Source organism: Python bivittatus, unplaced genomic scaffold (assembly GCF_059951505.1).
Source record: "Python bivittatus isolate LINGU-HERP-01145 unplaced genomic scaffold, Pbiv_v1 ctg000700_np1212, whole genome shotgun sequence".
In the NCBI taxonomy this organism is placed as follows: Eukaryota; Metazoa; Chordata; class Lepidosauria; order Squamata; family Pythonidae; genus Python; species Python bivittatus.
In genome coordinates, this window is record NW_028277098.1 from 40,665,451 (window position 1) to 40,678,465 (window position 13,015).

The 13,015-nt window shown below is 38.2% G+C and overlaps 1 protein-coding gene across 11 annotated transcripts in view; it reads right to left on the reverse strand.

Moving 5' to 3' along the window:
• The window catches only part of FGGY (FGGY carbohydrate kinase domain containing), a 304,303-nt gene that overhangs the window by 65,832 nt on the left and 225,456 nt on the right, over nucleotides 1-13,015 (reverse strand). For all 11 annotated transcript variants that reach the window (XM_088153195.1, XM_088153186.1, XM_088153193.1 and 8 more), the window contains one exon: nucleotides 2,706-2,813. In XM_088153195.1, the coding sequence (XP_088009321.1) occupies nucleotides 2,706-2,813 (108 nt within the window). The remainder of the gene's footprint in view (nucleotides 1-2,705; nucleotides 2,814-13,015) is intronic.

Sequence of the window (13,015 nt, forward strand, 5' to 3'; positions counted from 1 at the left end):
AAGTTTCCTGATTTGAGTACCTTACAATAGTTGTTTCAACACAGAACTTAGGAGGCATCACTCAGTATACATACTGCTACATTCTAGGCTATTTTCCAAGGGCAATCCCACAAAGAATGTGTTACACTAATCCAATCCAAGGTTACCAGAAAATGATCATTGAAGCTACGTATTCTTCTTCCAAATAGGACATGGTGGGTTTATTGGCTAAAACTGACAAAGGGCCCTCCATGCCATAATGTGATGCAGCTATCCAGCATTAATATTAGATCCAGGAGGATACAAACTTGATTCTTGAGGGATCAGTATTAGGGAATTGCAGTTCCCTTCAAGAGCAGGCATTTCTCCTGAACTCTCAAGTCCAGCCCACAAATCAGTAAGCAAAGGTGTACCATTACTTCAGTTAAGGGAGGTGGGCAAGTTCACATTTAAAAAAGGAAGTGTTAATAATCTCAGTGACCACTGATAAAATGAAATCTTTAGATATTTTTATCAACCAGACATGGAAGAGTATTGGAATTCAACTTTGCATCTATCAGTTTTCTGCACCTATAAACCTACTAACCACTGGGGTAAAAGATATAGGGACAGTTAGCAGAAGGCCTCTACACTGTCATCTCCTTGGCTTGTCTAGAAGACCTACTTGCATGTTTCTTTGTAATATGCCTCCTATTGGTTAGACTGATATTCTCATCTTTCATTGCAATTCAGCTTTCTTTGTCTTCTGACTTTGACCTGTTCAGTTCAGCTACTTACTTGACTTGCTCTCCCTGCATAATGGAGAAGAGTACACTACAGCTCTTAGGTATAAAAAGTCTTAAGTAACTAGGCTCTCCAATGATATTTCCTAAAGAAAACTTGTCTGTTTTTCTTTCACACACGCACCAGCCTCAAGAACATTTCTTCTATACTTGTAAACTCAATGTTTTTCTTTCCATGCATTCTTTCCACTGCATAAAGTGATCTGCGGTCAGAAGAATCTTATGCAAGTGTATAATGATAAAAGTGAATATAACATTACTTAAGACATACCCATTGTCTATAGCAAAATAGAGAGGCAAAGTTAGTTGCCACATGAAACAAATTCCTTCTATGTATTTGAATTAATGCAAGAACTATATAATGCAGGTGTCAATTACACTGGAGCCATCTCAATATTTCACCAGTCCCATGGGGTCCCCAGGCCTGATGACACAACAAGGTCTTGAGGGACTTCCAGAAGTTCAAAGAGATGAAGCCAGCCTTACTTCAGGGGGAAGAATGTTCCATAAAGCGGGGACCACAGCAGAAAAGGCCCGCCACCTAGGACCTGCCAACTGTAGCTCCCTAGCTGACGGACCCACAGCATGTCCTCTCTGCTGGATCTGCTGGAATGGGCAGATGTAATCTGGGAGAGGCAGTCCCCCAAATAACCCAGTCCCATGCCATGTAGGTCTTTAAAGGTCAAGAACAGCGCCTTGAATTGGACCTGGAAACAGACTGGTAGCCAATGCAGCTCACAGAGCAGAGGTACTATATAATGTGTGTTCTAGAAACACACATAACTGCCCACACCACTGTATTCTGCACCAGTTGAAGCTTCCAGATACTATTTAAGGGCAGCCCCATGTAGAGTGCATTATAGCTGTCTAACCAGGAAGTGACTAGGGCATGAGTGACCGTGAGTAGAGCTCCTTGGTCTAGGAATGGGTGCAACTGACACACAATACAAAGTTGAGCAAAGGCCCTCCTAGCCACGACTGCCTCTTGCTCCTCGAACAGGAGTCGTGAGTCTAGGTGAATCCCCAGATTGCACACAGAGTCTGTTTGGGGCAGTGCAACTCCACCCAGCACCAAAGAAGGTATAATCCTAGAACCAAGAGATCCTAAAACCCAAATCCACTCAGATCCAGGATTCAGTTGAAACCTGTTGTTCCCCATCCAAATCCTCACAGTCTCCAGGCACCAAGATAAGACGTCCACAAGAATGCTTAATTCGCCAGGGGCAGAGATGTATAAATGGGTATCATCAGCTCAGGCAGGGAGGTTGCTATACAGCAGGGACTTTGGTAAAACAGCAACAATCCCAACTGATCCCTAGAGCCCAACTTAAATGAACAGGATGCCACATCCAGTGACCTGTGGTGCAGGGCCCCTGAAAGCCTTAAGCAATTCCTGGATGACAATCATCACACCTCCATCTCTGCCCCAGGTCTCAGCTGATGCCACACCCGAAACCCAGCTGGGCACATCTTAGAAAGGGCCAACTCCCTTCCAGGCCCAGCCTGGTCTCAGTAATACATGCCAGGTCTGCCTTCTCATCAATGCTTAAATCACAGATGAGGGAGGCCTTATTGCAGACCAACCTGGCATTTAGAAGTAGCAGTCGAAAGCCAGGGCCTCTGAAGGTCTGCTGACCAGGTACAGGAGCTGAGATCAAGAAGCTGGAATGTGAAACCAGTATAAGACATTGGTCCTGCATTCCCCGAGAATGGACCACTCCCCATCTCCTGCCATATCTCCCCATGCCCATCACCACCATAATATTTTGGCCCACCCACATCCCCCCAAAGTCTGCAGCATCTCTCAATCCAGGCCCCTCAATTCCCAAGGGCAGGGACCTCCCATAACACACAATCTCATCCATCCCATTTGATTTAACAAATGTGAATATATATAGCATAAATAAAAAGAAAAGGCTAAATTGAGCAAAAAGTTAGACCTACCAGTTTCCCTGTTACACTCTGACCTCCTTCATTTAGCCACAATCCTGGCACCATTGCTGAATAATAAGGTCCCCAAACACCAGGAACAAATATAGGGGACTTGCTAACCTGAAAAAGAAAATTTAAATGTAGTTATGCAATAGTTCAAGCATTACAAAGTCACAAGTTTATGGGTAGAGGCTTGGAAATATATGTGAATCAAGCAGATAATTCCTTGCCTCAAGATATTGATGGTCAATAGTCATCCGCAAAGACAACAAAGGGAAGCTGGTGGCAAAGAAATAAATTTGAGAAATTGCCTCTAAAACTGCACATAATTGTTCCTGAGACTGCAGCATCTTCTCAATAACAATTGCCAGAGATTTGGGAGATATCAGTGTTGATAGCAAATGCATGTATAGCAGCAACATGTCCTCATTTACAAAATATATTGCTCAATTTGATCAATTGTTGAGATCAACGTGCAATTTAAAGATAAAGAAATTTAGGAAGAGAAAGCAGGGATTTGGGAGATGTTCATCGACCATGATCAGTCATCAAGTGATATTGTTCCCAACTAAACTAAAATCTACTGCATTTATATTTGAAATTATGATTACTTCTGAATTTGCATATATAAGTCTGCACCACCACGTGTACGCTTTATGGAAATCTGTTCCAAGTTCTACCTCATCTGCTCTCTGCCAACATATCACTTAAAGCCTTCCCATTTTTCCCAGGCAAGAGAACCTTGTCTTCTATTCTGAACAAGTGTGTGTGTGTGTGAGTGTGTGTGTGTGTGATGTCCTGAAACTAACTATCCCAAAGATACAAATGGAAATAAGAAGGTATGATCCATATAAGCAATATTATATTTGGGGTTTTTACAGGTTGCTCAAGAATTATCGAAGAAAATAAAAGCAGTAGGTAATGAAAGCCTAGCCACCTTATTTTAGAATTATGCCAAAACTATTGGTTACTTGCAGTTGTCTTTATCTAGCCCTGAAAAAATACAACCTGCAACACTTTCAGAATACAACTACTCATGACCCAAAATTGAAATAAAAATAAAATCCTTTCTATGCTCTAGAACTCTGAACATAAACATAATTATAAAAACTTCTAAAATGTACTTTTCTGAGCAACTCCAGGAAGGTCTAAATATTTTATCACCTAACTCATTATTTACCATATTCTACAAATGATTGGTTCATTGTTCCCAAAGCTACCTTAGCCTTTGCCAATCCTCAAAGGGCAAGTCAAATTAAAAGATTATAATTGGTTCTTCTGGGAAACCACCAGGTTTTGAATTATCTGCAGCCCAGCTTCGTATTTATAAGGATACCCACAAGAATTTGCCAGGACAGGGTATTTCTGTCACTAGCTGATCTCCAGTTACTCACTCAGATGTTCATATCATCTTACTCCTGAAACACCATTTGTATGCATTCCAAAAACCTATCAACAAATCTGCAGAGCAATTAAAATTTGCACATTAGTACATCTGTGAGCGTAGACAATGGGTGTGGAGCTTTTCCTCTGTACAAGGATTTTTCTTTCCTTCTGCCAGAAACTCTACTGGGATGTTTTAAAAATCCTGGAATTTGGCAGAGGGCCACTTGCTCTTTCCAATAGATTTCTCCAGGGTTTTGCATGCAAATATATTCTGCAAATTTCCCATTCTCACAATAGGTAATGGCTTCCATAGAAGGGATGTCCAAACAGAAAGGGATGAATAGTTATTAAATATTAGGGCTGTGCACACTTCAAATTCTATGAATATAAATATATGCATACAAAGCAGCAATACTTTCTATAAAATGTACCATAGATAGAGCCATGTTGTATTTTGGATTTGATTCCAAAAAGGTACATACTGGAACACATGGATGCATGAAATTAGCAGCTATCAACAACTCTTTAAAGTAGCAGAGTCTTTTCCCAAAACTGTAAATCCAAATCTGCCAGGTGAATGAATGTTAAAATACTAAGCTAGGCCATATCTAACTTACAACAAGACACCGAGGAACTGAAGCACAGTGACATATTTTGTGGCAGGCTTCGATGCATCTGAGCTCCTCTTTCCATTTTTCTTTCAGTAATTGCACCTTTTGAATTACTTTGTGAGTCAAATACTGAACTATCTTAATTATTATTAATCCAATTTTAGTTTTAAGAACAACACATGTAAATACTACAGCATTTTAAGAAGTCTTGGACTGGCAAGTTCTTGAAACTGCTTTTGTTGACCATGGTCTATCTTTATAAAATAGTATAACAAAAAACAATCAGTACAGTGGAACCTCGGGTTACGAATTTAATTCATTCTGTGACTCTGGTTGCACCCCGAATTGGTCGCAACCCGAAGGAAATTTCCCCATAAGGTTCAATGTAATTACTGTTAATCTGTTCTGGCGTGGAGGACAGGGAGGCAGCTATTGCTTGGATGGAGAGTCCCCCTCCCTACGACCACGTGTCAGGGGCGGAAAAATGGCCGTGGACCACGTGTCAGGGGCGGAAAAATGGCCGCGGACCACGTGTCAGAGGTGAAAAATGGCCGCAGACCATGTGTCAGGGGCGGAAAAATGGCCGCGGACCACGTGTCAGGGGCGGAAAAATGGCCGCGGACCACATGTCAGGGGTGGGAAAATGGCCGCGGACCACGTGTCAGGGGTGGAAAATGGCTGCAGACTACGTGTCAGGGGCGGAAAAATGGCTGTGGACCGTGTCACGGGAGGAAAAATGGCCGCGTATCCTGTTCGTACCCCGAGGCGGAGTTCGCAAACCGAGGTAAATTTTTCCGGCCGGAGCTGGTCGTAACCCGAAAAGTTCGTTAACAGAGGCGTTCGTAACCCGAGTATTTGAATATATTTCCATACCCTTAAATGTATTAAATGTATCTGCAGTCTCATTCATGGTTCTATAAATATTTTGATTTTTATTCAATATTTTGTCATCTTATTCAATATGGCAAAATCCCTTTCAATGAAATCTAACTAAAAAATCATACAATACAATTGGTGGGGACCATGTGAGATTTCCTGGATTTACAGTTAGCCAAAGAGACTTTCCTCAGAGACAGGCACAAAGCTATATTTTATTTTAAATATTTATAGCCTATTCCACTATTCAGAGGATCTCATTATAGACTATAGACCATAAAAAAGAAATGTGAAGCAGTAAAACCTAGTCAATAAATAATAATGTAATTAAAACATACTATTTAAAATACATAATAATAAGCACATGCATTGAGAGGAATTTACTAGACAAAAGGCATTGTATAACTGTGATTACCAAGCTCTGAATGTGAGAATAAAGGTGGTCCTCTGGTACTGAAAGATAGACAACATCAATACCACCCTGACGTCCAGAAAAGGCATCCCAAAGTAGGTTGCCACAACAGAGAACACACCCCTGATAACCACTGGCCACTGAAAAGATTTTTTCCTGTAAATCTTAATGTTTGAGTAAGTACATACTGAGATTGTATTGTCGAAGGCTTTCACGGCTGGCATATGAAGGCTGGTGTGGGTCTTCCGGGCTGTGTGGCTGTGTTCTGGAAGTTTTGTTTCCTAACGTTTCACCAGCATCTGTGACCGGCATCTTCAGAGAGCAGGAGCACAGCTGATGGGCACAGAGAGAACTGCTCCTGTCTGTGCTCCTGCTCTCTGAAGATGCCGGTCACAGATGCTGGTGAAACGTTAGGAAACAAAACTTCCAGAACACGGCCACACAGCCCGGAAGACCCATACCAGCCTACATACTGAGATTCTTATTCAGGTATCATGGTTCTGAACCATTAAGGGAAGTAGTCATTACTAGATTCTTGAAATATGATTGGTAATGCATAGGCAGGCAGTGCAGTTCTTTTAGGACAGATGTTATATCTGAAAGGTGTTCTGGATAATAACTTGACTGCTGGCTTGTACGCCAACTGCGATTTCTGAGTCATCTTCAAGGGCATATTGCATTAACCCAGTGGGAAGTATCAGAGCATAAGCGAAGCCATCACTGTCCAGGAAGGATCACAGCTGCATGACCAGACACACCTGGCCAAATGAACTCCAGACCACTGATGTCATTTGGGTCTTGAGTGATACAGAAGAATCCAAGCATATATCTGTCCACCTGCTTCTTCAGATGGGGAGTAGCCTGATACAGAGTCAGAGAGCTAATGAATTCTGAGACCTGTAAGTGGCCCCAGACAATCAGCTCAGTTGATGGTATAAAAGTGGCTAAGACATACAGAAAGATCAACATGGATGAACTCCCTATGTCTTTTCCTGAGAGTAGGACATTTGAATGACAAAACCAGACCTGAAACCCAACTGGAATGGGCCCAGATAATCCACATTCTCCAAAAATGTATAAAGCTGACCAGTCATAACCTGGTGAAGTATTGTGCCCAGAAAGAGATTATTTTCATCATGATAGGAGTTCTTAACTGCCTCCAAGTCCATCCTGTTTAGGAAGCATGGCATCACCATATCTTTCATCAAAACTATCTTCTGATGTAATTAGTTGTTTATCACTCCATGGACACATTCTATCAGTCCCTCTCTGTTAGATCTTAATAGCCAAGATGGCCATGGATGGAAACTACTTCTAATAGGCTGAACAGATGCAAACTTTTCGACCACATCTTCAAGCCTGAGAAACTGAAACTGATCCTCAAAACATGACCAGCCATTTCCCCATATCTCCCATATTACTGCAAGGAGATAGCAAATTCTGCATTGACTCAAGGTTCTTATATCACCTGCACCACAGCAACCTTAGAGTCCATGCATCACATTTTCTTTTCTCTATTAGAAAACAAGAAAAAACTATTTTGTCAAGTTTTAAGCTGATTTATGGGCCATATATCTGAGTTGCTGGTGCTGTTTATTAATTAACTGATACTTAAATATAATTTTGGATTTTTAAAGCATGCGAATTAAACAGTTTTACATTTTAGGTCTTCAAGTTAAAAATTGCTCATTAAAAAATAACAAAGGGACATTTAAAAACAGAAATATGATAAATAATTGTTCTATTGACTGAATTTCCATCCTCAATAAGTAGTCTGTGTGCGTTAATTGCATTTCTCAGTTGTAAGAATTCCTCTTTGTTGTACTTTCTTCAGTGTTTTTTTTTTTGCTTCGAACATGTGCCATCAATAGGGCTCTCTCTCTTCCACAGATATTCTTTTACAAGTTATATTTTAAACTTCCTATTGTTTTACAATAAGACTCTAATTCTGACATTCATATTTTTCAGCCTTACCTAACAATCCCATGCAATTAGAATGTATTTTAGGGGCTTCTAACTTAACCATTTAAAACACCAAAGGAAAATAAAACTCTTTCAAATGCATGGTCAATTTCTCATCCAACAAAAAGCTTAACTGCAGTTATTAAAATAAAGTCTAGCAAAAGCAGGCTTTTCTTCAAAGAAAAGTCATAACACTGATAGCAATTGGGAGTGGGGGGGGGGGAGGCCTGGCAGCCACAAGTATTTCTAAGAACTCTTCAGATGTAAAAGGAAGGATAATGTGTTTTATGGGTGATGAAGGAAAGGCAGAGTATAGTTTCTGATTTCAATCCCAGCTATGCATCAAATGCAACCTAGCTTGTCCATAATGAAGTACAAATATCTGTCTCATTTGATCAGTTTGAGCAATCTACAAGACAAAGTCTGCTTCAGGCCAAGCTGAATTCTTAGTAATTTACTGGACATATTTCTGTAGTTTTGTGGCCAACAATATGGACCTGGTTTGACACTATCTTCTCCCCCCCCCTTTTTTTTTTTACTTCCCAGTCTGACAGCCCAGGAATTTCCTAGTGGTCTCCCATTCCAAGAACTAATCAGGTCCAATCCTGCTTAGCTTTTAAAGACAGCTGTTTACAGCCATCTGCTGTAGATCAGGCCAGTAAGAGCTCATTGACAATCAAGTATGTTTATGGATACAGAATGTGTGTTTGTGAAGCAGCATTGTACAGTTTTTTATTTTTCTATGTATTTATGCACTTGTATGCTGCCTCAAACATGGAGGTAACTCTTGGCCATGAGTACATAAGACCTATCATTTGCAGCATTTAATGTTTTCAGTAGGAAAGAATACATAAAGTTGTGAATTCGGAGAATATAGTGATAAAATAATAGATCAGTACAACGTTTTAGGAAACATAAAGGAGCATTTTTGTAAGGAAACTGGTAGTAAGTATACAAATGTTCTATTTCACACATGGCATAAAAGACAATCTAATTTTTTCCATGTCTTTCATCTTTACTATTGTTCTTTCTGCATCCCGATTTCAGCATAGAGAATGTTAGAGCTGCACAGAATAAATGCACGAAGGTGGGTTCACTTCACTTGCAGGAGTTTTATATGGATAAAAATCATATCAGAGAAGAGAGCTTTTATCTATCCCTGCAACCTTCTTGGTTGGAATGGTATTGATATTATTTGAATTTCTGAATTCAAAAATTTGAATTTTTCTGTAAAAAATAGTGTAAGGAGAAACTAGGACTTCAATGGAATGTGGAAGTATAATTAAAATTGGATAGACAGGAACTAAGCCAGATTAAGAGTAATAATTTATAACATGTTATTTGAAAATGAGATGGGAAATTCTTAAGATCTGGGCGAAAAATATGGAAGACAGATTTAGAAGTAAATTTGGAATGGAACCCTGGAATGGACTGTGGCAAAAAAATTACTTATAAATCTATTTAATCACAAACTACCACCACCCCAAAAATTATTCATAGATGGTATAGTACCTCAGTTAGATTATCACCTGTTAGTAAAAAAATTCTTCAAACTGTTGGAGGTGATAGATAAATAAAGGAACATATTTTCATGTCTGGTGAACACGTAATAAAGTAAGAATTTTTTTAAAAGAGATTTTCAAGTTGAATTACTCATCAGGAAATTGATATGAGTTCTCAAAACTACTTAATATTAATATCCCCCTCAAATGTGACATTAAAACATACATTTTTGGTAGGTAATTTTATCATGGAAGCTCACCATAAAACATCTAGGTTTAGAAAGAAGCAGGAGGGGAGAAATTGGACTAATGGTATATGATGAAATGCAATACTGCATTATTAGAAAAAAATAACCATTTCATTTTGGGTAATTAGGAATCAAGCCAAATTAGATGAATATGGAATATCATTCCCCCAAGGTGAGACTGGCTCCAAACCTGTTGGCCTTCTGGAAGGCTCTTAAAACATGGTCCTGTCAACTATCTTGGGGATCCCATGATACAGCGGAGCCTGCTAAATGGCTATGATAGTTAACTGGATGTACTCTTTGTATGCTTTTTCACCATTTTGTCTTTTAATTTTTTATTTTTTAAATTTAAATTGTTTTTAAATCATTTTTATGCATCTTGTTTTATTATGTATGCTGCCAGAGTTACTACATGAGATGAGCAGCTATACAAATGTGATAAATAAATAAATAGAATATGTTTATCAATTTTGTAAATCAAAGAAATAACAGTAGAAATCTTCCCAAAGAATATGAACAATTATGGAAGATTGCTTATTTTTTCTCTTTTGCAATAAAAATATATAATTGAACTGGCATATCAGTGGATTCATGCCTTTCAAAGGTACATGATAAAATCTAAAAAACCCTCCACCTCTTCCCATAATTATTTTGACTGGAATGACAGTATCCTCAGACATATGAAGAAAAACACTAGTTTTTGTGGTTGTCTGTTCTTCATTTGTAATCCATTTTAAACCACTGAATTAACCCAAGGACATATTTCTCTCTTGGTTTGGAATATTTCAACTGTTATGAAGGTTCAATGCTTATAGTAAGATAGAGAAAAGAAAAAAAGTGCTGTGTGGGAGGACTTAACCTCAATCTACTCCCTCCAAGATTTATACTAATATGTTAGATATGTAAACATTATAGAGCAATCAGAAACAAATGAAATGATGAATCTAGTTTAACTGTATTCAGCTGTGATCCAACTGCCAGAAGGCAGAGTTTGTTATGAATAAATCATCTGGATGAGATACAGTCCTCAATTCAACCTTGGTGTGCCCAACCAAAAATCAGTGTCAACTCTTTAGGAAGAATGAATTGCAAAAGTACTTGAAAACACTGAAAAATGTAAAATTCTACCCACCTTTAAAATGTATAATTGTATGTAAAAACAACGAAAGTGCCAACAAAGCAGTTCAAATTATATCAAATGATCTTCCCTTGTTTATCACAGCTTTATAAAACCAAACAAGTTTAAATTTATACATATACAAGCAAGCACAGGCTTCTTTTTCTTTCTACTGAACTCAACTCATATTTGTACACAGACATTTTCTTAATAAGATAAAAGCACTGCTCTAGATTATGATCTATCAAAAACAGGAAAGGCAGGAAGAGAGAGTTCTGGGAGGAAAGAATATCTTTGTCCTGTTACAAAGCAAGAAAAGTTGCTACTAAATTTAAGTGATATGACTTTGCCACAAGACTAAGTGTGAGTGGATTCTTGACTTAATATCACAACTCTTTGGGGAGGTATTATATTGAAAATTGAGAAATTTTCTCATGAGGACAATAAGATGTTTTGGGACTCCTATTTTTCTGAGCAGATTCCACAGCTTGATGTGATTGACACAACGGAAGGCCTTTCCATAATCAATGAAGCACATAAGGGACTTCTTTGGGGCATTCTTTGGCTTTCTCAATTACCCAGTGTGCATCGTTGGATGAGCCTAAGCATTATTTTGCTAGCATATGAAATTAAGGATATTGTATGATAGTTTGCATACTGTTAAATTTCCTTTTTTGGTACTAGAATGCAGATTGACCTCTTCCAATCCACTGGCCACTGTGTCATTCTCCAGATTTGCTGGCATAGCATAGCTAGAATCTTTATTGATTCTTCTTATTTCCATCAAAAAGTATGTGCTCATTACAAATGTTTTACCTGGTCTCTAATTAGTATAAATCCAAGGGAAAATTTACTTATGTATGCATATACAAATAGAAAATGGCAGTTGCACAGAAATAATAACAATGGGCTGACAAGTTATTTACAAAATGATACAAGCCTTTTAAGATTCTTCTTCTGGCACGAGCCATCACCTCAACATTCTAGATTTCCAGCTGGTACTTTTGTTGACCTCCTTTGGGTAATTAGACTTATATTCCAAACAACTATGTTAAGAATATTTATAAATTACACCTAGATATTCTCTCTTTCCAATATCATGTCCATTAAGATTTTCGTAAGATATTAACTCCATACTTAATCTGGGCATAGGCAGACATATACCAATTGCATCATGAAAATATTTCTATCCTTTATGTCCTTAGCTTTTAAAATGAAACTCAAACTTCTCATCATCCATCTTGCAGAAGACAGTCAAGATTCAGAATTACCTGGATAGGCTGAAACACTGTGTCAACAACCAACATCATTCAACAACTGCCTCTCATAATTTTGTGCTGTTGGTATATTTGGTAAACTCATTTACTGAATCTGAAGATGCAGATTTCACTTCTCCAAAACACTGGGGAAAAAAAAAATCCAGTGGTGAGCCTTATGGCCTTCCTTGGAGACTTCACACCAAGTGGACACAAAGCCATTAATGAAAGGCATTTAATATGCTTTCTCAATTAAGTTATGAATCTTTCTAATAGCAATATTGTCCATATTCTGCCATCTCAAGAGCAGGGATATTATATGAGATTATATCAAATGTCTCACAGAAGGCAAGATATTGTGATCTGGAAATTTTCTTTATTGTTTTGCAGTTTGGCAATTTTGAATAACATTTTTTCTTTGCATTTAAGGCCCAGAGTTCTATTTTTTAAAAATCATTTCAGTTAATGGCACTGTCTGGATACAGAATAACCTTTGCCCCTCTAGTATTTACTGTGTCGCCTGCAATGAAATAGAAGCAGAGAGCTTTGATAAATGGACACAAAGGGTTGTCTGGGTATGTTTCTACAGGCAGTCTTGTGCTGTGCACTGAAATGCCTTTTTGTACACTAAAGCCAATATACTATTTACAGACATTACTGCACAAACTAGAGAACTTATATTAATCAGAAACTCTATAATGCATATTAATAAGATGTTTGTAGTTGTTATATTAAGGCACTTTAAAAATAGGGTATTTCTCTGCAGTGTACAATTATTCTAGAAACTTAATGTGTTTATTGTGGAATACCTTAACTCCAATTTCTTTCGGTTTTCATTTGCAATACTTCAATTTCCCATCTTGAAAATTATAACTATGGTTTGCAAAGTGCTATCCTAATAGAATTCTCCAGTGTGTAAGGCAGAATATATACAGACATACCCTTCAGTTAA